Genomic DNA, 26,902 nt, shown 5'->3' with positions numbered 1-26,902 from the left:
AATCCTCCAAAATCCAGTACCCTGAACATTACAGATGATCCCTGATAATGAAAATACTGCATTGCTTCAGGACAATAGTATGGGACTACACGACATAGAAGCAAGAAAACAACTGTCAACCAACACTGACTGTGTTGAGCAAAAGTCAGCTTGAGCATTCTTCTGTTTTAAACAGGTATCCAGAGCAACTGATAAACTATATGAAAAAGTGTCACTTTCTAGCTGAAATGTAACAAAAAAAACCCCACCACACTAATACAAATTGAAAAAACAAGTTTCATGTCCACAGATACTGTAATTACTCACAAAGATAAATGGTTCTGAATCAAACACTTGGATACTTGGAGAATATTCCATCACAAGTAAGGAATTACCAATTTCACTGCATGTGGTTATTTCTTTTCTAGTTTGAAGTCCTCAAACAATGCAATCATGACCAGCTTCTGCTGTAAGCAGCTGACTCAGTCTTTCTTAAACATTCTTAAAGTAAAATTACTTACAACAGTACACCATACATTAAGGGTAGGTGAAAAACACCTGTTTATATTTTCTTGGGTGACTTATTTGCTTTACAGACTATGCACTCTAAAATTCATAATCCTTTGAATTACTGTGTAATTTTTTAAAAAAACTCTTATTTTATTACTATTAGAGAATACAGAAAAAAGAGCATAAACATTTCCTGAAATACTCTACCACTTCATAAGGGAATATTCCTTCTTTAAGTACAAACTTATGAGACAAACAAACAAAACACATCAAAGAAATGGCTGATGTATTTATTCCAATAGGTAGGGTAGCCAACTGGAAAGGACTCTGCGGACACTCCATGGACACCCTTAAACTATTAACCATCAGAAGATAACTCTCCCATGAAGGAATACAAGAGACAATTTTGCCCTCCACTGGCTAGAACTATCACTGGATACCATGCCTGTCTCACTGCTGTCAGAGCTGCCTATTTCATACAGTAAGAAAAGCTCTCTTGAGCAAATGTACCAATCCCATTTGAAGGGCGGTAATTAGTACAGGATATCACAGACAGGAAAGGGGGAAAACACACTGAGCAGGCTGGAATCAGCTATACCATGAAAAACCTTGTAGAAATAAAAATATTTCTGTGGAGGGGTCAGAAAAATCAAACAGTAACATATTTAGCCTTGAAAATTGCTAGATCAGTGAACACACACATGAAAAACCAGAACCTTGACACTCATTCCCAGCAAAAGCATTCTGCATGTTACTCTCCACGTAACTGAAAGCTTTTATTTTCCAAACATGCTGATTTGATGCTGCTGTTTCTTGAGGGGGTGGAGAGATAAAGACTCTATGGTGATGAAGAAAAGATTGCCTCAAAATGAAGGAAAAAGGGCAGAATGCAGGTAAATAAGAAAACAAGGATACCGGAGAAGTACCCCTTAAAAGCCATTTTTATTTTTATCTTTACGTAAAGAAGCACTAAAATGACACTGGGAGAATAGGGAGGAAAGCTGCTATATTCAAGTGTTCAAAATTATTCAAGTTTAAATGTATTCAACATTTATTAACCACAGCCTTAGATGAAAGAAGGTACTTCAGAGGATTGCACAGAGGCAACACCGGAGTAAAAATTAGGGTTTTTAAATTCTAAGTGGTTTACCAATTACTGTTTTAACAAACACTAACCCACTTACCTTTCTCTTATTAAGATCTTCCTCCTCATCATCATCCCCCAATTATTTCTCACCTCTCAGTAGAAGTTTCTAACATCCCATTTAGAGTGTGGCCACACAAACCTTTGATTCAGCATTGGGTGTGAGGGAAGTGAAAACCTTCAGTGAGAAAGGGAGGAAAGGATCAATCAACTTTCAAGCGGATCAGCTGTCAGTAGAACTCAAAGGATTTCAGTGGGGAAACTGCTGTAGATGACTCGTGTCCCTCCTTCTGCACTGCAGCCATCTGCCCTCAAACTTCATCCTGCCAAAGGTTTCTGGCATCTCCATTGTTCTAGACACAAGACCAACTATGTGAGCACACTAGGTTAGGGGAAAAAGAAACCTCTCTTGGTGAGGGAGTTGGAACAAAGTCATTCTCTGGTGTTTGTCTCTATCTTCATTACTGACTTTGCTTGCAAGGCAAAATTAAAAACCACCATAAAAAAAATCATGTTTTCTTTTTTTTCTGTCCAACAACTCAGCTGGAATCAACATTATTAGAGAGAACATCCCCATCCTGAGAGGGGAAGAAAAAACACAACAAAACACCCACCCTTACATCCATCTTACTCTGTTAAACATTTATAAGAGAAATAGACGAATTACAAAAAAAAAAACAAAAACAAAAACAAAACACAACCACCCACCCAACTGTTTTTTAACTTAGAGTTTAAGATGCCCCAGTACAGAACTGAGTTACTGGGTACATTGTCTGTGAAGTCAACCAGTCAACCTTTCCACGGTGGGGGCAACTGGCATAAAAGATTTACAAAGAGCAAACTGGCGAAAAGGCTCTTCCCCATTCCTATTGTTTCTTCCATGAGATAAAGTGGAGAAAAGCAAATTAAAGATGGTATGACTGACATGGTCAAAAGTGAACAAGGTTAGAGTGCTTTCTTTTAAAAGGGAGAGGTGCAAAGCTTTCCACATTCAAAGCCACAAGAAGCAAACCTAACACCTAACAGCAAAAATGTAGTAGTTAAATTTATGATATAATCTAGAAACAGACATAAGTTATTGCATTTGGTGACATAATTAAGACTTAAAGCTTCAGGCAGTGTACTTAAGTCTTTCAAAAACTTCATTCATTCATTTACTGACCAGGTGTCTCACACTACCACAACTTTAATGACTCAAAGGGGTCCTCAGCAAACTTATAAAAATCAATTAAGGTAGAAAAGTTAGCGCCCAAACTAACCTTAACTGTAACACAAGGTTTTACTGCATTTACCCGCAGCTGAATGCATGACAAAAGCCGTTGTGGAGAACGGGAAGGAATACTGCAGGCAGACAGGCAAACCCGGCCCCCTCAGAGCAACAGGGAGCTTACGCAGACACAAAACCCGACCCCCCCAGCACCTTCACGACGCCCCCGGCCCACGTTAACTCCCCCGCGGCATCGGGGCTGAGCACGGCGGTGACGGGCACCGCACGACGGGCACCGGCTGGGCCAAAACGGGCCCCGCAGGGGCCACGGCGAAGCGGAGGGCTGCACACCCCTTCTTTAGGGACGACACGCAGCCCTCTACCACGTTCCTCGACACCCCGGTTTGATGGGGTGCTTACACGGAGCAGAGCCTGCTATCAACATTACCCTATTAGTACGGCCCAATCTTTAATCTACAGGCACGATAAAATGCCCCGACAGGCATAAACTCGGCGCAAAGAGTGACTAATGACCATTAATACCCCCTATCTCCTCGGCGATCTCTCCTGCTCCCATTTATCACGCTGGCGCTTCACTTCTCACACGTGGGTAAACTTTAACCGCCAAGGTGAAGCAAAACCTGTCCCCAAGCCCCCTCCCCCCCCCCCCCCCGGGGCGGGTGCGCGGGGTTAACCTCGCCACGCGTGGGCCCGCGGCCCGGGCTGCCCCGGCGGCCGGGAGGGGTGAGCGGCCGTGAACGGACGCCCGGGGCGGGGGGGTGGGGGGGCGCGCAGTACCTGCGGCCTCTCCCCCAGCGCCTGACCCGTGAGGAGCCCCAGCCAAGCGGAAGGTCGGGGTCACTTCCCGGCCCCTGACCACCGGGGCTCATCCATCACCAGCCGCCGTTACACCACACGGCCCTCGGGAGCTGCCGGCGGGGCAGCGGGCGCTGGGGCCGCGCCCGGCACCGCGCACCCCCCACCCGCGGAGGGTCCACGGCCGGCGGCAGCTTCTGACGCCGCGCCCGGGCCAAGCGTAGTCTGGGAGCCCGCCGAGGGGAAATCCAGCTTCGTTTCCGAGGAAAGGAGGGGGGCGGGAGGCGCGGAGAGGCCGGCTGCTGGCGCATCCCCCCCCCCGCCGCCAACCCGGGGCGGGCGGCGGGAGCGCCGCCACTGCCGCGGCCTCGTATCTGACTCGCCTACGTGTGGTGGTTACCTGAGGTGAGACATATGAATCCAAAGAGGTAAAAGTGAGCAAACTCCGCGATCATTGTCCTCGGGTGGCGCCTGCAAGCAGTCTCATGCCAGAAGAGCGGGGGGAGAAACGAGAAGCCCCCAGTTGTAATTCCACAGAAGCTTAACGCAAACGAGGCTCCCTAATCCCGCCGGGCTCCCGGGGCGAGCCCCTCCGAGGAGGGCGCTGCCAGGTCCGCGGGGCTCCAGCAGCACACGCCGGCTCCGGCCGGCCTCCCCTCTCCTGGCCCGGGCTTCTTCCCTCAGCGGCGCCTTGACACTTCGCAGGACCATCCAAAGCCACAGGAGAAAACAAAAGCTCCGCGAGTTCCGCAGCCGAGGTCCGCCGCCTCCCGATCACAAGTTGCCGGCTCCGGCCCTTGACTTCTCTTCGGTGCCCGGGACGAGCCCGTAACGGGACGCAGCCGGGACGGGGACGGAGCGGCCACCGCCGCCCTCGGCGACGGCGAGAGGCGGGCGGGGCAGGGAGCGCCCTCCGCGGAGCGCCCCGCCGAGTCACTGGGCACCCGGCGCGGGCGAAGGGCGGGCGGCGGCGCGGGGCGAGCGGCGGGCAGAGCGCGGCGGCGGAGCGGCGGCGGCCCCCGCTCCCATGACGGGGGAAGGAGGCGGGCGCGTCGGGGGCCGCGGCGGAGCCCGGCCGCAGTCAGGCGGGGCGGCGGGCAGGGGAGCCCCGGCGGCAGCCCCTCGCCCTGCCCAGCATCGCCGCCGCCCCCTGCGCGCGGGAATCCCAGACTCGCCCCCTCCCCAGCGCCGGAGGAGGGCACAAGAGGGGCGAGGGAAGGAAGGAAGAAAGAGAAAGAGAGGGAGGGCGAGCAAAACTTCCCGGGCCAACGCCCCCAGCCAGCCACCCCACCCGCCCGCCCTCGGTGCGGCGGGAGGAGGAGGAGCAGCAGGAGCAGCTCCTCGCCTTCCCCCGCCGCCGGGGCAGGGGTGCACGAGTCAGGCGGGGCCGAGCCCGCCGCGCCTGAACTTTCTGGTGTCACGTCGAGCCGGTCGCGGCTGCCGTGGGCTTCCCCTTCCCCCTCCCGGCCGCCTCCGCCCCCTCCCCGCGCTGCCGCCGCGGCAGGTCTGGTGCCGCCTCAGGACACCTTAAAGGAGCCGCACCCACACGGCCCCCGCACGCCCGGCCCGGCCCGGCCCCGGCGCCGCCTCCCCCCGCCGGCCGCCGCCGAAGGTAACGCGGGGGGCGGCTGCCGCCCCTGGTCGTTCCCCCGGCACGGCGCAGCGGCAACAGAGCCCGGTCTGAGCCGGGGGGTAGCATCAGTCACAGGAAAAGTTCATCTTCCCCCTCGGGGAAGAAAACAAGCGGACAAAAAACCCACCCAACTGGGGTGTGGGGAGCCCCCGGCCCCAGATGGGAAAAGCGCGTCGGGGCCTCCCTCGGGGTTACTGACCGCTCGGCTCCCGGTACCGGCCCGCGGCAGGCAGGGCCGCCGCACGGCTTTCCCCTCCCCAGCTCTAACGGCCAGGGGCACCAGCAGGCGGCATCGCGGGCAGGGCCTGCATCGCTGGCCCGTCCCGGCGGGGCGAGGAGACGGCGCCTTGCCGGGTGAGCCCCGGTGCCCGTGGCCTGGACGCGTCCTCCGGGCGCGCACCGAACCTCGGCGCCGAGCGTCCTCAGATCCTCGCTCCTGCGGCCGTGCCCGCGGACAGACCCCGCGCAGCTCCACGTGGTCGCGTCAGCTCTGCCTCATGCCACCAGAGGTAGCGGTGGGGCAAGAAGGCTGAACGCTGCAGGTGAGAAGGGATAGCGGACGTGGAAAAAAGACTGCTGCCCAGTAAATCGGGCATGGAGGAGCGCTACCACCTCGCAGCAAAGCTCCAGCTGCTCCTAGGTTTGATCCATTAAGTTAAGAGAACTGAACGAGATGTAAAAAAATTTCATTTCCAGGAAGCGTATTAACCCCATTGCAAGTGAGCCTTTTCTTGCAGTGGGATAATAAGACGCCAGAGAAAGACCCTCCCTTTACTTCCTTTGGCAGGATTTATATGCACCCCACGTTGTTGTCAGCCCAACAGGTTTGGATGCTCTCAGCCACCATCAATCGAACCGCACTCCTGCCGACACACCACGGCCTTTGCCCCGTTTTGCCTCCCTTAGGGTGGCGTAGGGCAAACTCTGGCTCCAAGTCCAGTGACAGAAGGGTCCTGTGGGCTGCACTGAATGTATTTTAGTCTACAGTTATGTGAGATCTGCAAAGACAAATTTTCAGTAATGTAAAGCAATGAAAAGGAAGTTCCTGGTTATATATATCCAGTGTATATATATCAACAGCAATCAAACTGGCAAGATTTTTCACCAAAAGTGATGAGAATAGACGAAGCATTCAAACACTCAAAAGTCAGAAGAATAATCTAGTGTTTTCACACCGATCAGGCATTAAGAGAAAAAGAAATTTGTGTCCTACTTCAAACACATTTAAAAAACAATTGTAACTGTGGAATCAGTAACAGTGAATACTTTTGAATACGACCAGATCTCTTCAATTTGTACCAAGCCAACAATTTCTGTTCAGTGACCTCATGCCATCGTTCTCCACTTTATGAAAGAAAAATGTATTGATATTAGCACCTCCAGAATTAAAACACACTGCAAAACCAATAAAGAAGTCCTAGATAATCCTTGAACCCTAGTGAGAAGTTTGAGATTCAATATATTAGGTTTGGGGTTGTTCTTTTTTCATTAAATAAACAGGAGTCACATGAAGGGCTGAAAATGAGCCTCAAGAGTCCATTTATTTCACCTCGCTGTTCCGAGATAGAGTCAAATATAAGTAGATTCCCACCAGCAATGGTGGGAATGATTTTTTAATCCCATTACTATACATATCTAATGACTGGAATTTCATATTCTCTTCAGGTAATCTGTTCCAGTTACTATATAGTCAGGCTTTCATTTTTTTAAGCCTAGACTAACTAGTCTCCAGGAAGAAAACACACCACCACCACCAATAGCATTTTGAAGGTGTGTTTTTTATTCCTTCTGTAGTATCAACGCTTGACAGACTCACATTCTACCAAATTATATATTTTAATGATTGCTTCTGTTAAAAAAGCAAAACCACAAATTCACAACTAGATCACTCTGTAGGGAATAAATGGGTTTACATATTCTGTGAATGTACATACACACACACATTATATATGTATGTATTTACTTCCTTGTAAAGTGTCACTTTCATGTATCCCTGTTTTTATATGAAGCTGTCAATATTCCCTGTAATCTTTAATTTTAAAAGCCTAATTTTTAATGCATTTGTATGACATAGGTATTATCTAGCAACAGAAATTAATCCATTTACTTTGTCAACAAGTATATATACAATGTGGAGAGAAGGTAAATAAAGCATTTAGTTAATTCCCAGAGCTTTTTTTCTGCTCAAGATAAATCTGTTTCCTGTACATAAGTGAAGCAGTAGGTTTCTAGATTCACACACTATTTTGCTTAGGTCATTCAAAAAAGGGTCAGTAAAATTTGATGCTGTGTTGAAGTCTTATGTATGCTGGATGTTAATTTTCTAATTTCACATTTCAGATACAGAGATATTCTAAATACAGCTGTGGATTAAAGGTCTGAAGCTTGAATGACCTTACCATATGATCATGAGGTAGCATAAGTAAAACAGCTTAAAACTGTTGTGTCACAGTTACCCCATCTTTAACAGGCATTTAAGATTGTTTATCCTTTGAGAAGAACAGATTCATTCTACTTTAGGTACCTATAGTGAAAGTACACAAGAGCTTCAAAGACTTGTTCAATTTGGACTGTCTCAGATACTTCATAACATAATGTTTAGCTGTCAGTGTTCTCTTCAGAAAAATTACTAGGAGAGGATATATACTGCTCTAATTATGTTTTTTAAAATTCATTTAGATTGTAATAATATATAACAGCTGCACAGCTGAGTTAATCTCTTCAAATTGTAAGCCTACAGAAATTCATCAGAATATCTTATAAGTAATTGACATCATCTCTAATTCTGCAGATGTTCTTACAAAATGTGTGCTATTCAAGCATCCTTATTGTCCTTGATACTGAGACATATATACATATATATGAGATACACACACATATATATCTCTCAAAAAATGCTTCTAGGAAAAGAAATATGGCTTTAACCTCTTCAGATCGGGGGACCACTTCTATGTGTATTAAAATACAGATGTACTTGCTGCGTTAATTCTGTAATACGTGAAATGTGAATGCCTGAAAAATCATCAGATAAGATAAAGTTAATTTGGTGCCATCTGAAAAGGAGAACACAAAAATATCGTAAAATTAAATTCCACTCTGAGTTACATCAATGTATAATTTTGACTCCAAAAAGCATAGAAAGAAAATAGGCCACTTCAAGTGACATAAAGTCATGTTTTTAAGTGAATTTAAAACTACAGAAAACACAGTAATGTATGCATTTGATTGTACAATAACATACATCTACTGCATTCATCAAAGTGAAATATTAGCTCTAATTCCCAGCATCTATCTTTTTATTTAAATTTCTTACAGTACTGAAGGCACAGCAGTTGAAGGACTGAATTTTTAATCTGGTATTTATCTTTCTTCTAAATCTCACCTCCCCCACCTCCCACTATTTTTTAAATTTACACAAACATGTCATTTCTGAGAGAATAGGGCTACTCCTATGCACAAAATTACACATGCTGCCTGCGTTTGAAGCCCAGGACTCTGGTTGGGAAACCTCAAAGAAAAAGAAAAGGCTCTACAGAACTGATAGTTGTGATTCAGCAGATGGCACTCTTCCCTTGAAGTGACTGAAATCAGTGCTGCTACAGGGGACAATGTGCTTTTGGAGATTTTTTTTTTCACATTACCCAGAATAACCTGAATTACTCTAAGTACTAAAGATCCCAGGATACTTTTCTCTAAAGGCGGAGACATGCACATGATGTCTTGGATGTGTTATAGGGGCAACTGCACTCTCTCTCCACAAACCTTTTTGAACTTCATATGACTCTTCCTGATCTTAAAACTACTTGCGTAGCCTTCTAGTTATCCCAAGGAGCTGGCTGCCAGAAATACCTATGTGCGAGTGTGTGTATATTATATGATCACACATGCACCTGTCTGCATATGCGCACAGAGTTTATCATTCTGAACGTTTTGAGGCTAGCAGCAAGGATGACTAAATCAGTAACATTGTTCTATATGCTGCAATTAAGCTTCCGTTGACATCACAGAGAACTAGTTAAGAGTGCACTGTTACTGATACCTATTAGACTATTATGAAGATGTCTGTACAATTTATTCAAACTAGAACTGTTTACATAGGTTTTTGTCAAGATGTGCATGACATCCCTCACAGGCTTGGGTCTGTTTTTATATGATCAACCATACAGAGTCAAGAATCCCACAAAAACAGCCAACGTACTTGCACACTCACCCGTAATAACTCATTCAATTGCATGTGTCCTGTCCTTTGTGTTTTTTTTTTTTCTTTTTCCCAGTTAATCTCTTAATCACTTTAATGTTAGTTATTTACCTACTATAATGTAAAATATATTTAAATTACTGTATCACATTATGTTACCCTCAGAATGTAATACACATTTAAAAAAAGGCAGCTATTTAAATAGTCCACCATATCCCTGTCATTGTTCTAGCTTCAAAAACTGCTTCTTCCCAGACTGTTTAGGACACCACTAAATGATCTGTTTGATTATTTAGTAAACTGTCTTAAAAAACGATGAAAAATCTTTTTTCTAAGTGTAAGCATTAATTAGCTGAAATGAAATGAAATGAAAAAAATACAAGGGATTATACATCTCTTAGTCTATTTGTGCCTAAGTGTATAATGGGCATCTATAATGGGAATCCTAACTGTGGTCAATAAACATACGTGACAGCAGAACACTGTATAATTGCAATAGCTTTTTGCAGGTTTCAGTAGTAAAAAAATTTGAACTTTAGAACTTTAGATTAAGGAGCACTGTAAAGTGTAGCTGAATGTAAAAACTGCATGGATAGCAAAAGCTTGGAAACCTACAGTTGCTGTATAATTAATTGGGATAATTATTATGAGTAAACAAAAAATGTTATAAGTTCCAAGCCCATATAAGTAAATTTCTGTCTCTTCCTCAGCCTGGATGGTTACTGTTTAAACATGTTATTCAAAGAAATTATTTTCTTGTGTTTGATTGTTAGGGCCTTAATTATTTTGCTTTTATTTACATTAATTTTTGGATGTGATTCTTATTTATTTGATGTTACTCTTAATTACACCACTAGTCAATTCAGACTTCCAGTGTCTTTCACTACATAAAACATTTAGAATAGTATTCATAGTCATTTCAGAGTAAGGAATACTAGCAATAAAGTACAAGATTTTATTTGCTATGTTGAATTAGTAGACAGAGACCCTAAAGAAGCTCAAGCCTCATTATGCTAGGTGTATAAAAGCATGACAAAAGATCCCGTCTTCAAAGGATTTATAAAGCATCGTTAGCAACATAAAGAACCACAAGAAAAATTCACCACTGGCATAAACACGCAAAATTTCTTGAAGTTTATCCCTTAATACTCCTTTATATTAGGGGTGAATGTAGCTTTTCATTTCTGTTTCAAAGATGCTATAACACATCCCCACTGGGAAAAAAATATCACTGAAGCTATATTCCTTCTGTTCCCCCAGTAAAAAATGCTAAGGGCATATTTTCTATTTGGTCTACTCAGCAGACTAGCTCAAATGCTTTTTAAAAATTATTATAATTGTAGGAAATATTGCGTACAACTTCTGCTCTGTGGTTTTGTTCTTGTTAATGACAAAATGCTAATCTGCTTAATATGTAATTTATATACAAACAACACATTATTTATTGCAAAACCAGTGTTATCTCTGATATTACTAAACAAAGAGAGACCTGTCCTTGAAATCTCAGTATTTGCTTTAAATGTTTAACAAATGAGCCATTCAGTACTCACTATCTCCTTGTTTCTACACAGAGCATAGGAAGAGTATGAGGGTGTCACCTAGTGGATTGTTCAGACAGCCTATAAGAGAGCTAACAAGCAAACACATCCAAATGGCATTGAATGAACTAACAAAATGAATGAGAAAGGATTCTTTTTTCTTTATTTAATTACTCCCGGAATTGTGAAGGCTTCAACAGAGCGTTATTGTTCTGTAATATCTGCCTTTGGGTTCCCATTCATGTCACAGAATCTATTGGCACTGAAAAGGGCTGCAAGAATGATGCATCCAAAATTTTGAAGAGAAAATTACCTACGTTCCTGGCTCAGAGGAAAGGTTTAATATTACCACAGATGACCGTTTTAAATGAGTTGCCCAAAACTTTTGTTTAAGATTACAAATAATTGGGAGAAATGATATACAGTGCCTGTAGGTTCCATCAATTATATTTTAAAAGAAGGAACTATTCCATGGTTTTCAACAGGCCATCAAAAAAAGGTTTTCTACATGTATTAGTTTGAGATTGCTGTATGCATTTATAATTCATGAATAGTTAAGGTTAACCTTAGCAATCTGGAGATCAAAAGGATTACATAAACTATCCATCTTACTTCTTTGATTGAATTACTGCACATATTTAAAGCAGACGCCACTTAAGAACTGAATACCTGCAGTGAATTAACTCAGTCAAATGCAAAGCAGATACCCAAGCCAGCTCACCCAGTACAATTTCAATTGCATGTTGAAATTTAAAATAACCAGCATACAATTTATAATTGCATGATGAAAGCCTATCTGATCCCATATATTTAACCTCTTTTAATTAAAAAAATGCTTGCTACAGATTTAATATTGCATTCTGCCCTTGAGTGTAGGAAGGGAAAAAAGTAAGGATGAACTACAAATGATAGAGGCATCCTGTTTTAGTGCCTAGAGCATACATTTTATTACACTTCTGAAATTTTTCAGTGTGTGCTGTGTGACCAGCATGGGAAGAGGAGAAAGTCTTTGCCCCATGAAGGTATGCTTATTTGCTGGTGTCAGAAGTACATACTCCCTGTCAGCAGACACAGTATGCTACTGGAAGCAGCAGCAAAAATCTTACAATAGCAGTACGCTTTGCTGGCCTTGCTGTTCATACCCTGCTTGAAGTAGTTGTTTTAATGAACAAGTGAAACTGCCTTCCTCTGTGTATAAGGACTAGCCCAGCCTTAGCCTTATCTGCACAACCAGAATACATACAGACAGTCTGAAATTCCTTGTAAAATACACTAGGTGAAAAGGTGTAAAGACCCCAGCAATCCTTACCCATATTAAAAGCTCTCAAAAACCACACTTCAAGAGAACCATGAAAATGTATCTTACTTAGTTTAATTACCAATCCAAAAATGTGTATAAATGTATTTCAAGTGTTTGAGTAAAACCAAACTACCCCTACTTTTTGAGGTACGAAATAAAGGGAAAAAAAGAACAAAAAATTAGTTAAACCCCTCACCCCCAAAACAGAGAACAGAGTTCTGTTGATCAGAAGTATCTTATTCTGATAGATATTAAATGTTTTCTGGCCCTTGGAAGCATTTCTCTTCTCATTGGGATTTGCAATTATTTCAGGGTTTACTTTTTGCTACCTTCCCCCCCCCCCCCCCCCCCCCCAAACTGTTGGTCTAGGTCATAATGGATTCTGGTGTGAAGTGCCCAGGTGATATATATTGTGAAGTTCAGTGGTAGACCCTGATAAAGTACAAAATATCCAGGGCTAGTAAGGATTGCTGCTGAGGGAGTGGATGCTGTCAATGTCTTGTATACCAATTTATACAGCAGGCTGTTTTTTCAAATAGTTCCTTCCAGCTTTGTGCAGGAAACACAGGAAACAGCAGTACCAGGCTCCCATATTGCATACATCTCCTTTCTCACAGGTCAGGCTACTTTCAGATTTAAAAAAAACCCAACAACCCAAAACAAAACCAAAGAAAACCAAAGCATACCAACCAAAAAAAAAAAAACTAGAGGGAAGGCCTTGGGCCTCAGTTAAATATTTCATTAAAAAGAAAACTGGTCTTGTATGTGTCCTCCTTAAAACCTCCCAAAGGATAAATCTATCAGGGTATGTCTACATAGTTAGGAGCATCCAGAAACAGAACTATTCCTCCCACTCTCTGAGACAGCCTGACATGAGCCAGCTCCAATCCAGAAGCTGAGTAAATATGCTATCATAGTGCCAAGCCTGAGCTAACACAGGTTGTGTCTCAACAGGCCTTATTAGCTCAGGCTCATTACTATAATAACATGGCTATATGGCTGCTGCACTGCAGCTGGCTCTGTGTGCCTGGCTTGCCATGTGTGAGGAGCAGGCACTTAAGTATCTGCTCCTGACTGTGTAGACATGCCGTCAGCGTGTTCCTCCTCTTCTTCCCAGAGATTTTGTCATTTAATTTAAAGCCAGCAGCTGCTCCTCTCAAAAAAAAAAAAAACCCAAACTGTACTGGCATAAAAGACGACCATTTTAAAAATAGCATGTTTGTGAAAGGGTGTGGAGTGCTGATTGCCTCTAGCAGGGCAGAGGATCACTTCTGTTATACCATGGTAGAGTTTTCCCCAGTAGAAAACATGATCTTAAGAGAGGATCACAAAGGTCCAACCAACAAAGGTTGCAGTTTCCTCTTCTCTTACCTCTTAACAGAAAAGATGCAAGATTGCACACTGAGCACTGGAGGAGGCCTAAAAAAATGCAGCAATCTACTTTCAGATAAAATGTTAAGAACTCACTCTTTTATGTAAATGGACAAGTTTTGTATTTCCCAAGTTGTTACTGAGTATACACTATTTATCTGCATTTAATCTCAACTACACTGTTGGATAAACATCCTACTTCTATCTGGTGAGCACCGTTGGAGTTGCATGGACTCACAGCTAACCTGAAAGAATGCAACAAGAACAGAAAAATTGCTCTTTAAATCTTAATGCTGAAAAGGGAGAGAACCGGAATGATAGTTCAGATAGTAATATCAGACTAGATAAATACTCAGACCAAAGAAAGTCTTAGGCGAAGTTCTTATAGACCACAATAGTGGAGGATATTACCTGGGACCTACCACTTCCACATATGTTCCTTGTAGTTGTAATTCTTAGGTGGGTAAGTAGAAGAGCAGCAGCCAGACACAAACATTACATTCCAAAAACTTAATTCTAAACCTACTCCTGCACACATGCAGAATAGTATTCCTGATCATTCTGCGTTATTTCATACATTTGTTTTTGTTTTAGCTTTAACTGACATTTAAAAATGTTGCTTCCTAATGATGGAGCTAGGAAACCATCGTTTTTGTGTATTCAAAGTCGATAGTCTTACACAGAGGTAACAACCTCAGGCCAGGGGGAGATTGCCATGGCATTGAGAGGGTTTGCAATATTGAAACTTCGCATATTGCCATAAAAATGTGGCACTACCATGAGACCTCTTCTTAACTGGTAGGGGAAACAATTCACCTGAGTAAAAGTTGGAGAGTTTTCATTCAAACATACTCAGGTGGTTCTTTTTACGAATAACTTTATCTTAATGGTAAAATTTTAAAGCTACTTCCCCAATTTTAAGAAAATATACATGGTTACTTTTTGTGATGCATTTTGGTATGCAATACTGTTTGTGTTGCAACATCTGCATTTGGATTTAAAGAAGCAAAGTGGGTTTTAAAAACCTGATTTTTATGATTATAATGGGGAAATCCTCCCAGTCAGTTCAATGTCATCATTAAGAGTCTACATGTCTTTCAGTAAAGTATTTATCAAAACTCCAGTGTACTTTGTCCTTACTGGATTGTTTCCAAAAAGTAAGTTTTTATTTTTTTAGTGAACTATGCAATAATGCCCTCTGCTGGTAGTTAGCTGGTAAAAGCACTTTAGATTTCCATTTTAGGTGATTTAAAGAAGTATAAAATGGTTTAAAGACTGAGGTCTCAAAGCACTATTAACTTCTACCAGTACCCTTGGCTGGTGAGACTCTCTAAGAGGCTTTTAAGTGAAAACAACCATATTGATCTTAAAACAATACCAAATTTGATATAAACTTTTTACGAAGTTGTCAAGAACTTCCAAGGATTATCAAGAAAGACTATTTGCTAAATTCTCAAAATTCTATAAAAATTCCAGGGCTAAAGGAAGAGACTATTGAGAACATTAACTGATGTCCATTTAACTGATGTCCATTTAACTTCAATCCTGCATTAGCAAATCAAGGCTGTGAAAACCTTATCAGAATGGTCATGTTCAATATCAGTATTTCAAATGGAAATTCAAAGGTCTTGGCTTACATTTCACCCAGCCAAGACATGACAATAACCATAGACTGACGCCATTGTTAAAGTAAGGAACTGATTATATGCACTAGGACTTATGTGATAATCTTGGTCAATATTTTGAATAGCTTTTAAGAAAATGGGAATAACAATTTAGACAGTTAAGTATACATGTACTAAAGAATCCTGCTTCAATACTTTTATGGCACGAAATACATGGAAAGAAGGAAATATTGAAAAACAACTTAAGTTTTTTCTTTTCCAACTTGCTACTGTTTTACAGAAAGCTTAGTGAGATGCTACCCACTCCCAATGAGTTAATTAATGCTTTCTGTGAATAAATATTAAACACACAAACATCTTCTGTGCAGCAAGATTAATCAAGTAATGGTTTTTAAGGTGACATATCATTTGAAGCATGTATTTCATAGTGGCTTGGTTAAAATTGCCTTCATTAGATAGGGTACTGACAAAAATAAGGTCTAGGATGTTCTTGTTTTTGTCTTATCAGTTCTCTCTGAGCACAGAAGAAAAATTACAAACCTGGCCTGAATTTGGCATCTTGGAAACATGAGTGAGAGTTTCAAAAGTGCTTTGCACAGAAGGATGTTCAACTGCCATTGAAAGAACTCCCCTCGGTATTCTTGAAAATCCCACCCTTAAACCTTTATTAAGAATCCCTTGAAAGGATTTTCGCTTGAAGCCATAAATCTTCCCATCAGATATGCAGGGCAAATCACCAATTAACAGGAGACATGAAGGATTTTCTTGATTACAGTTGGACATGGATTTCTCTGGAGAGCTGCTTTTGTTCAAAACTAGCCCGTCTCCTCCATATTTGAGCACACAGTATGTTTCACAATCAAAACCAGGACAATTTTAGTGCAACAGAAATAGAGGTTTGACAAATTGTTAAACAATAGGTAACATATTATTGTATGGACACAACATCGTTTCAGATGGCAAAAACATTCTGCTTCTGTGTGACACAATGGCATTGGATCCAAATGATGAGTACGTGTAGATGTGGTAACAAATACGTTCAAAGTCAAACACTGGCACTCAAGACTATTGTGTAGATTTAGGCTAATCCTTAGAGGATTTTAGGTTCTTGGATCTGCTGTGTCCTAAACTGGCAGTAGCTTGAGGTGAAAACCCACAGCCTGAGAGCAGGTGTGGGAGGCATGCATGCCACTTTTCAGATATGTATGAAAAGCTGGAGTCCATCTGTTTTCTTCTCCAACATTTTAATGATTTGCCGTATCTCTTGATTATCCGTGTCATTTAAGCCACAGTGAAGACAATAGTGGAGACAACTTTTAAATAGCATAATGTAGTTCTCTTTGAAATCTGCTTTGCTCTGGTGAGGACTGTAGTTGGTTTTATATTGTCTGTTTGGGTTTAGGTTTTAAACTCAACACATTAACTACAGGAAACAGTTTGATCAGTGATCAGAGTTCCTATCAGTGAAATAATGTGATGCCTAGCCTTTGTGAAATTTGCTTTATTGCTTTTCTGTAAGTCATTGCCCAATGTAGTCTACCAAAGTAACATTCATGAATTGTCTCTTATCTCTCCTCTATTAAACAATGTATTACAGGTAGTGTTAGTCGCAATTATATGTAGCCATTTCTTACTGAAGAGATTAGTAATGCATCCAGTAGCTAAAACAAGACATCTTGAAGAAACAGTATATTTTTTTATTACCCATTGGATTCAGCATAACCTATTGATTTGACACTGATTTCTCACTTGGATAATGGAAAGACTGAAGTAAGCACACAGTGAAAAACCCATCTTACAGAGAGGAGAGGACTTATTTCTAGAATCTAGTACACAAACATACATAGATTGTTGCGGCACTTTAAAAATGTAATTAAAGTATAGCAATCAGGTAATATCATTGCCCAAATGCTGCCATGCTCGCCATGACACTTTACATAGAACATAGAATCACAGAATCACAGAATCATGCAAGTTGGAAAAGACCTTTGGGACCATCGAGTCCAACCATCAGCCTTACTCTACAAAGTTCTCCCCTACACCATATCCTATCCCCCAACATCTCATATAAACAACACTTAAACACATCCAGGGATGGAGACTCCAGCCCCTCCCTGGGCAGCCTATTCCACTGTCTGACCACTCTTTCTGTGAAAAATTTTTTCCTAGTGTCCAGCTTAAACCTCCCCTATTACAGTTTAAAGCCGTTCCCCCTTGTTCTGTCACTAATCACCTGTGAGAAGAGACCAGCACCAACCTCTCTACAATGTCCTTTCAGGTAGCTGTGGAGAGTGATGAGGTCTCCCCTCAGCCTTCTCCTCCTCAAACTGAACAGTCCCAGATCCTTCAATCGCTCTCACAGGATTTGTTCTCCAGGCCCTTCACCAGCTTCGTTGCCCTCCTCTGCCCTCGCTCCAGCACCTTGATATCTCTCTTGTATTGAGGTGCCCAAAACTGGACACAGTACTCAAGGTGTGGCCTCACCAGGACAGAGCACAGGGGGACTATCACCTCCCTATTTCTGCTGGTCACACTATTTCTAATACAAGCCAGGATGCCATTGGCCTTCTTGGCCCCCTGGGCACACTGCTGGCTCCTGTTCAGCCGGCTGTCAATCAACACCCCCAGGTCCCTCTCTGACTGGCAGCTCTACAGCCACTCCTCCCCAAGCCCATAGCCATGCAGGGGGTTGTGGCCCAAGTGCAGGACCTGGCACTTGCCCTTGTTGAAGCTCATCCTGTTAACTTTGGCCCACTGATCTAGTCTATCCAATCTATATATCTATCAATCTATCTATAGATCTCAGTTCTGAAAAAAAGCTGTCTTGGTAAGGAGCAAACAAGCTATTCCAGGCATGGCAGCCATTCCCATGGCACAGAAATCTTCCCTGCATCAAGCACACACAAACCGCAACAGGCAGAAAGGAAAACTGAAAGGCCTTGTCTCTACAATGCTCTATTGCTGGGCAGGTGGCAACCCTGTAAGTCCGACTGAGATTCCATACCCATGAAGTTGGATCCAGGTCCATATATAAACTGACAATAGAATACTTATGTTCTGTCCACTCAAACACTTGCTGTCTGAAACACTACCATGTCAAAATAAGAGCAGAATTTTACCACATGGGGCTTGAGGTCATGACTTCTGGAGTAATGTGAATGTCTTATTTCTGTCATATCCTGGAAAAACTAGGAACATTATATTTGTACTCAGAGAAAAACAAAACCAAACAAAACAAAACACAACAGATAGATAGCTTTTTGGGTGCCTTTATGCCAAACTGTTAACAAGTTTAGTAAGACACATGACATAGATCTGTACTTTTGGAATCAGATACCAGCTTCTGGAACCGGTATTTACAAACAAATTATTGTTATTATTACAAACAACCTGTAATAACATGATACTGAAGAGTCAAGGGAAGAAGTAGACTCATTTCTTGATCCCTGCAAATTAAGATAAGGTGCTTTTCTGGAAGCCTTAAGCAAATACAAGCGTGTTTTATGGAGCCCAGTACAAGGGTCAAATGGGTGAAATGGCTTTTATAAGATTATACTTGTTAATCAAGTCATCTTTTCTATCTTAAATGCTATAAATCATGCAACTGATACTAAGCGACATATTATCTAGGAGATGAACACCAGTATTTTAAAGATTTTATATACTACAACTAATTTAAAGGTTTTATTTGTGTCTGCAGCTATAACCATGACACAGCTTGCAAAAGATTCTTTTCTGTTCTATTGACAAAAATGAACATAGATCCAAAACATGATAGTCCATACCCACAAAATGGGAATGAGTTACTCCTTTAACACCTCTTCAGTCTGTGGTTTATAGACTGCAACACAAGTTGATTGCACTCATGTTTCTAATTATAAAAATTAAGGGAATTTTCATATCTTTCAATGAGGTAATGTCTTCAGTTGATTACAAATAAGATTGGAAAACAAATCCTTTAATTAAATATATGACAGAGTTGTACTAAATACAATCACACATTGCTCATCAAAGCTGCCAGTAAAGTGAAACAGATACAACTCCTCAAATGCTTCCATGAAATAAGTAATTAAAGGTTTTCAACTATGCAGCTTCATGAAGTACAAAGAATAAATCACATAAAATAAAAGCAAGACACTAACAACCCAATTTCATGCAGAATTCCAACTCCTGAAAGGTTTGAAGCCTCAGGCACTTAGAATTTACTGTTCTCATTCAGAGAAATGATTTGCAGGCCTAAATGAATATTTCAGGTTTTTTTTTCTTTGAGTCAAATGATCCATCTGTTTACTAAAACAATTCACTGCAAAGCCAAAGAGGTCATTTCAGGGTAAAACCTCCATCTTAGCAAAGGGTAAACCAAACAGGGTGTCAAGTTGAACTATTTGAAGTATAAAGTGACATCAGATAATGTTTGATGATGGTCAGATTGTATGATCTTTCTGCCACAGCATTTTTAAGACTGGGATACAAAGAATCATTTTCTGGGAAGGTATAACATTAACAAAGGTTTATATTTCTATGTCATCCTAGTTGTATGCTGTCGAACAGTGTTGGTAAAAAACTTTATATATAAAAATGCTCTCTAACTTACTAAACAATTTACAGCCTCACCATCAGACAAAGAAGTGTTTGTCAGTAGGCTATGAATTTGTAAGTTAAATCAAGCCAATAGGCATATGCCAGAGAATGTTTCTCATCTTCTCCTATTTTAGAATGAGAGATTCCATTTACTTCAAATTGCTAATTTGTAGTAAAGTTGGAATGCTTTGATGGCAGACTTGGTGGCATGGGGAAAAGAGTAAAACCAGGATAGAATATGTTCTTGTGGAATCAGCACACTGAGTAGGAAAATGTTTGTCTGAAATGAAACTATACCATATTACCTAAATTTAACATTACCAACAGTTTCAGTGGTATTAGGCTTACAATACAGCTTCTACTAAAATCAAGGAAGAACTCCCTTTAAATGGATTATATTCTCAAACTTAAAATTATTTTTGCTTCCTAAAAAGGAAAAATAATAGAGAAGTTGCCATGGTTCTTCAAATGCCATCACCGTTTGCAAGAATTAGCAGAATATATAGAGAATGAGAACTGTTCTCAGTAGGGTGATTCCCCCCACTTGTTTTGGGGTTTTTTTCCTATTCCATTCATTGGAAACTGGCAAGTGGAAATGCTGTATTAGTGGCTCTGCAGATAGTACAGAACCTAGTGGAGGAAACTGAATTAAGCAAAAAACCTGTACTGACAGTATTGTGTATACTCTTCCAACTCATAACCTTATCCATTGGATGAAAGTACAGTGGTGGGTCCCAACCAAAATTTAATGATGTATTTGCAGCATCACATACGGTACAGCTCTGTGGAGCCCAGGGCTCAAAAAAGAGCCTTTTCTGTCGAATCCAGATTTCCTTTCCATGAACATAAATATTAGTCATACCTCTGCCAGAAAATTCCAAGATCATTTGTTTTACTCATATGTTTTGCAAAAGATTTTCTTAAAGCCAAAGTAGAAATTTGCGGAGTGGTTTTTTTGTTTTCTGTACTAATGACTTCCATGTACCTGATCTGGAATAGTGTTTCACAAAAGGTCAGCTATCTAAAAGCTTCCATCCCTATTCCATCTACAGCCAATACAGAGAAATGGGCAATTCCAGAGGCTTTCTAATGGATGGATTGTAATACCTTAGAACTGACGAATCATCTTCTGGAAGTGCCTGTTTCTGCCCTCTTACTGCACGATTGGCTTAGACTTGGCCTAACAACTTTTCATACACCTGAAGTTAGGCAAGCTAAATCAAATCTTTACATGTAATACTAGAGGTCTGCTTGAGTGAAGGACCTTGTTCTGCTTGGAAAAGATGTTCACACAAAGGCATCTTCAGTATCGAGCTTTAGAGATATTAACACCAGTTTTTGCATTAGGAGTCTCTGCTCTAGACAAAGTCTGTGAAGAAGCAGTGAAACTTCTAAGAGCTCTGAATCTGAGTGGTTTGGCTGAATCATCAGTCATCTGACAGAATCATCTGAACCAAGCAGTTTCCTTGATTATTTTTGCAGAAAAATCTAAATAAGCTGTTTGCATACATAAATTAATTAAAAACTGAAGTGGCTATAAGAAGGGGATAGACTAATTACTCTGCAGTTTCCTGTAACACCATTACGTTTCTCCTACTATTATGCAAGGACAAACAGACAAATGCAACTATATTTCCCCAGCCAGCAGTTCTGTCGTACAAGAGGAAATTGCTCAAGCCACAGTAAAGGACCTCTTGAGTCTTACATGTACACAATGTGTGTGCTTCTCTCTTTGTCCCCTTTGTCAGTTACCCATTCTTGTATTTCAGAAAGAAGCCATAATGAACTCTCTGTGCAATTAAGATCTTGTCCTAATGTCTGTATTAGAGGTCTTGACTCCCTTTTAATTTCCCTTTGAACAAAATGATTAATTAAACTTGCTTTCAGGTGGCTGGCTCCTCGATGCTGAACATCATAACAGTCTATCAACAGAAAACATATTTTCATGTTTTTCTATGAACCTACATGACTTCTTGGTTTATAGAAATTATATACTCAAGCAAACAGGGCACATGATGGTACTGTTCATTATTCCAGTATAAAATTCTAGGATTACTTTTTGTTTCCATGACCCTGGAACTGCAGGACTTCCTCCTTTATCAGAGGAAATGTTGCTGCTTCTTCCTATTTTGGAAGATGCATTTTCCTTTGAAATTTGTGAATATAACAGAGAACTTGTAGTGAATCCATGGAAAATATCAGCATCAAAATCATCTTATTCTCCAAACATGCTATACATAGACAGTAAGCAGGTGAAGAAAAGAATAATAAATCTGGCTACATGTTCTGCTATGTTCTGTCCAGTATGTGTAACGTGTGATGATACTGACAAAAAGCCGCCTGCCTCTTGCTTTACTCTGTTTTCACATCTCTTTTGAGTTTTAACACCCAAGCAAGTGTTTAATCCTTACTGCATGTTTTCCAAGCCACGGATAAATTCTTCCAAAGCTCTTTAGATAAACAGTGAAAATGCTGTTGTGAAAACATATGTGTCACCATCTTTCTGTTTCTTCTTTAAAATCCGTTCCTTTGTACGCTTCTTTTATGCTACTTTTGAGATTATGAGACACACAGGCTAGAGGTAAAATACTGATACTACATAGATTTAATCTCATAAGAAAACAGGTGCCATCTTTAAAATGATTTAAAGAGTACAGGTGCTTTATATTAATCAAATTCTTTTTTGCTTTGAGTATAACTATGTCAATTGAGTTGCTTATCTGTTCATGTTCTGTTTAGATAAATTACTGCTAATCATGTTTGAGGGCATGTTAAAGAGTTTTTAGACTGGTTATAGATATCATACCATTTCAAAACTATCATAAATATTATACTCTAACAGCTATGCTGCATCTGGATAACATTCAACCTGATTCATAATCACTGCCACCTACTGTGTTACAGTAACCAATCACTACAGCATGTTGTTATTAGTTTGTGCAGACTACACTTGAACCATACAGTAAATATTTCTGAGGTGGATATCACAGCCTTAGCTGCTTGACTATCACTGTATATTCACATATTACAATTGTTAAGTATCTAATGCAAGATTGTAGCCCATGCTTTGTATTCAAACCTATTACACTTTCTTATGGGAGTAGGCTGTTAGCAGGAGAGGCAAAAGAACCAAAGATATTATTTTCATTTCTTATTGAAATAACAATAACAAAATAACAATAACAAAACTGAACCTTTTCTGACTCAAAACATAGAGGTTCAGGTGTGGTACACTTCCAGTGAGTTGTAAGCGTGTTATTTTTCAATATCACCAACAAAATTAGTTGCAGAATAGAAAGATAATCAAGCTGAGACCACTGAAAACCTTAGCCAGTGGCAAAGAACACACTAGAAAAGACAGGTGTGACTTGGCTGACGTTGCAAGGTATAGCCATAGAAAGTGCTGAGTGAAAGCAGGGAGTAAAGTGAGCAAAAGGAATCAGAAAACTTGGCCATGTATTTCACATGATGGTATTATGCTACCATAAGGAGATAAGGGGAAAAGTGAGGGAGGGGAAAAGGGGAAGTAATACTGAAGACAGTTCAGATGGAATGTACTGAAGGAAACCAGGGAACAGGCAGATGCAGAAGCTGAGAAAAAGTGACAGCAATGCTCTAATGAGAAGTGGAAAGGATTAGAATAGCTTCAGCAAGTCTGGTAGCATAGCAATAACCCTGAGAAACCTAATGACATTTGGAAACTTAAAACAAGGCCTCATATCTAGTCTGGATGCTATAAAGGTAAATGAGAATCTTTAGCAACAGCACCACTTGAGTTCTTATTCCAGTGTTATGACAGTTACTCACTGTTCATCAAAAGACTGCCCTGTTGAGAGGAGGACTGAGTTATGCATTAAATATCCAAAAAAAAAAAAAAATCATCCTCTGAGCATACAGGAGTTTCTATCCATTTCTGCATAATACTCCCCTCCTTATTTTCTTTGACAGGAGTCAGAATGATCAGTGTTTGACAGGGATGGGCCTTAAGAACTGTCTCCGATCATCACTGTCTTTATATTTTCCTCTCTGCTGCCTATCTTGTAAAATATGATTTCCCAAACCCAGTGCCAGCCACCACTCTTCTTCAATCAAATTCTTCCTAGAGACACAAGTGTCACATCAACTAGTCCAGCACCTCATTATAAAACAGGGTGAAACATTCAGAAAAGAAAGCAAACAGAAAAGAAAAATGTAAATAGCATCACTTCTTGGTTACCAGGTGCATCTTATCTTATCTCTCTGTCTCCCAGGCTGTAAATTCCTTAGGGTAAGGGCTGTCTTAACAAGTGCTTTGTAGAGTGTTTATCACAGCATCATGCATGTGTTCTAGCACAGTGAAAAATATGTCATGGAGCTACTTTTCAGCTATTGGATGTCATTTTATGCAATACTATTTTGGGACTAATATATGTCTCATGATTTGTGTTTTGCAGTAGCAAAACAAAAATTATGATATTTGGATTTCATTGTCACCAAAACCCCAGAAATTAGTGCCAAACCTAACTTCTAATCAGACTGCAACATGAGGAGATTCATGAGTAAAGTAAGTATTTAATTTGTTTACTCTCAGTTTCTTTATGATGCGACTTGCTGCTGCTTTGTTGAATTTCAACATGCTGGTGAGATTACATGAAACTTGGCAGACTGAACTGTCTTTGTATCAAACTGCAAAACAGATTTCTAAAAACTGTCCTGAAGTCAGGACTTGCCATAGATCCCTACATTCTGATCAATACTTTTCTGACACCAGACATTCAAAGCATATGTACTTATATATGTCCATCCAATTTTTGTTTGTCTGTATTCCTGCATAATCTTTTCACTTTAAATGTGCTGATTTCTGTTGATATCAATGTAATTTAAGACCAAATTCATGGCATATTTGCTGTTTTTAACCTAGCCCTTTCAAAGATTTTCCCAATGATCAGAGGCACATGGGTGAGCACTTTCTTTGCACTGCCTATAGCGTAAGTTTGTGTTTTTCCCTCCGCCTAGGAAGAGGTGATACTAAAGGAGAAATCAGTCATTTTTGTCTCTTCTGGTGCCCTGATCTTTATACTTTCTATGCATACTCCAAAATTACAGTGGTAATACTTCGCATTTACTTCATTCTTTTATGCAGTTTTCTAATCTGCTTTTCTAACAATCTCAGTGAAGCAGGTAGGTTGTATAAATAGAAAGATTTTTGCTCAGTGGCTCAATACATTGTGTTGGACAGTAAAAAAAGGATTGTTTCAGGGCTGGGATTAGACCTAAGAGATCACAGTTTACCTTCTTAAACTCCAGTCAAATTTTACATCATAATCTACATATATATAGTTGAATTACAATTTGCATACAAGCCTAATAGACCACTTACAAAACAATATGTTTTATTTCTTCAGGTAAACCAAGGCACGTTGACAGGTCATATGGCTTATATTCCAACAATAAACTGGAGCAGTATTTCACATTTGAGCTACCAAGATGCAGGAGAACTGTTCAACAACTATCAGCCTCTTATTTCTTGTATATATGCAGTGTGGTTGTCATGGACTTAACAGCAGCTAATACTAACAGAGCTAAAACCAAAGTTTCTGTTAGCTAACAAGACATGCCACTCTTGTCACTCAACTTCCCTGTAAGAAAAATGGGTGGGCTATTGCATAACTTCTCCCCACTTCCATGTGGAACAGAATTGTACTCACTCGTTAATGTAACCATTAGCACTAGAACATGTCCATTCACTTTTAAAGTAAAGTGATAAAAAGCATCAGGGAATTTGGGGCTACATACACTTTGCTTCCTAAACCTTGGGTTTTAGAGTAGTAGTTCTTCTAAAGCTACTTTAAATGAAAACTGTCGCTGCTAAGCAGAGCTGCTAAATCCTACTGTCAGCCAAAAGTAGGATGTCTGAAATTATTGATTAAAAGAACTGCTTTGGCACCAACTACAGGCTACTGAGAAATACTGCAAATGCAACAAATGGCTTATTTTGTTAGAGTTCAGCTGGAGTTATTTTCTTAGATGCTGTGTATGAAGGATTTAGGCAGCTGTAAGGAGCGAGCTGAGATTACCTCTCATCTGGTGGGGGAGAACCCAGCCAGGGAGTTAGTGTGGGGTGAAACAGGCTCTCCAGTCAGGTTTTCTTCAGTAATTGCCACAGGGAAGTAAGGGCTCACTAGAATCTACATTTTGATGTACATTCCCAGTGCGGAAGGGGTAACACAAAGGTAACGCTTATTTAATGAGGATCCATGCCTATGAATAACATTTTTGGCCTCTGACTGAATTCCAAGTCTGTACATGACAGAAAGATATCCATTTGCTACAAGATGAAATATTACACCTAACCTATAATCACTTATTGTTTAAAATTCTCCATTCAGTATTGAAATAGACTTTTCGTACCTTTAAAATGAAAGAAGAGGAAAGACATCATACTGAGGAAATTATGCAAATTAAACAAAGTCCATACATACCTATTAGTTTCAAGATCAGAGGTGACATATTTTCTAACTAATACCAGTTTAAGCTCTTATTTATAAGCCTATAAATAAATATACCCTCACAAAAACATGTATGAAAAAAGATAAGAGTATCTACAGAAGAGGACCAGGTTAATTTTCCATGCCACTAATACATTATATTAATAAGCTCCAATCTCTGAAAAAGAGTTTCTTTATAAGTTACAGATTGCCTATTACTGTCCTGTAGTCATGAGTTCACATAGGATTTACAGACTAAAAATTTGCTGAGACCATGGACATAATAGCTAGATGCCTGGGGACTCTTATAACAGACCCTTTGATTCAGAATATACTAGAGCAAGCATTCATTTGGTGGTTTTCCTTGTGTCCACAATAACACCACCTGCCTTAAAATGGCTGCTTTGAGTCAGCTCTCCCCCAGAGCAGACAGTCAGCTAGTGCTCTCCAGTGCATTGCAGGCTCTTAATAGCAATGTACTATTTTTTCCCAAATACCACAGCATCTATTCATTTGGGAATCCGTGGCAAGCT

The 26,902-nt window shown here is 40.8% G+C and overlaps 1 protein-coding gene across 4 annotated transcripts in view; it reads right to left on the bottom strand.

Annotated features, from left to right (window-relative positions):
- Window positions 1–26,902, bottom strand: part of ROBO1 (roundabout guidance receptor 1) — a 745,923-nt gene that overhangs the window by 313,808 nt on the left and 405,213 nt on the right. Inside the window, exon 1 of one of the 4 annotated variants that reach the window (XM_074901508.1) lies at window positions 4,057–4,583. The exons of the other annotated variants lie outside the window; for them this stretch is intronic. Within the exon in view, the coding sequence (XP_074757609.1) occupies window positions 4,057–4,111 (55 nt within the window). The 5' untranslated portion in view covers window positions 4,112–4,583. Of the gene's footprint in view, window positions 1–4,056; window positions 4,584–26,902 lie in introns of those variants that run through there. 4 annotated transcript variants of the gene reach the window in all.

The sequence above is a fragment of the Athene noctua genome, chromosome 1, assembly GCF_965140245.1.
Source record: "Athene noctua chromosome 1, bAthNoc1.hap1.1, whole genome shotgun sequence".
NCBI classification, from domain to species: Eukaryota; Metazoa; Chordata; class Aves; order Strigiformes; family Strigidae; genus Athene; species Athene noctua.
Note: the sequence above shows the minus strand (reverse complement) of the source record. Positions and strands in the feature narration are given on the sequence as shown.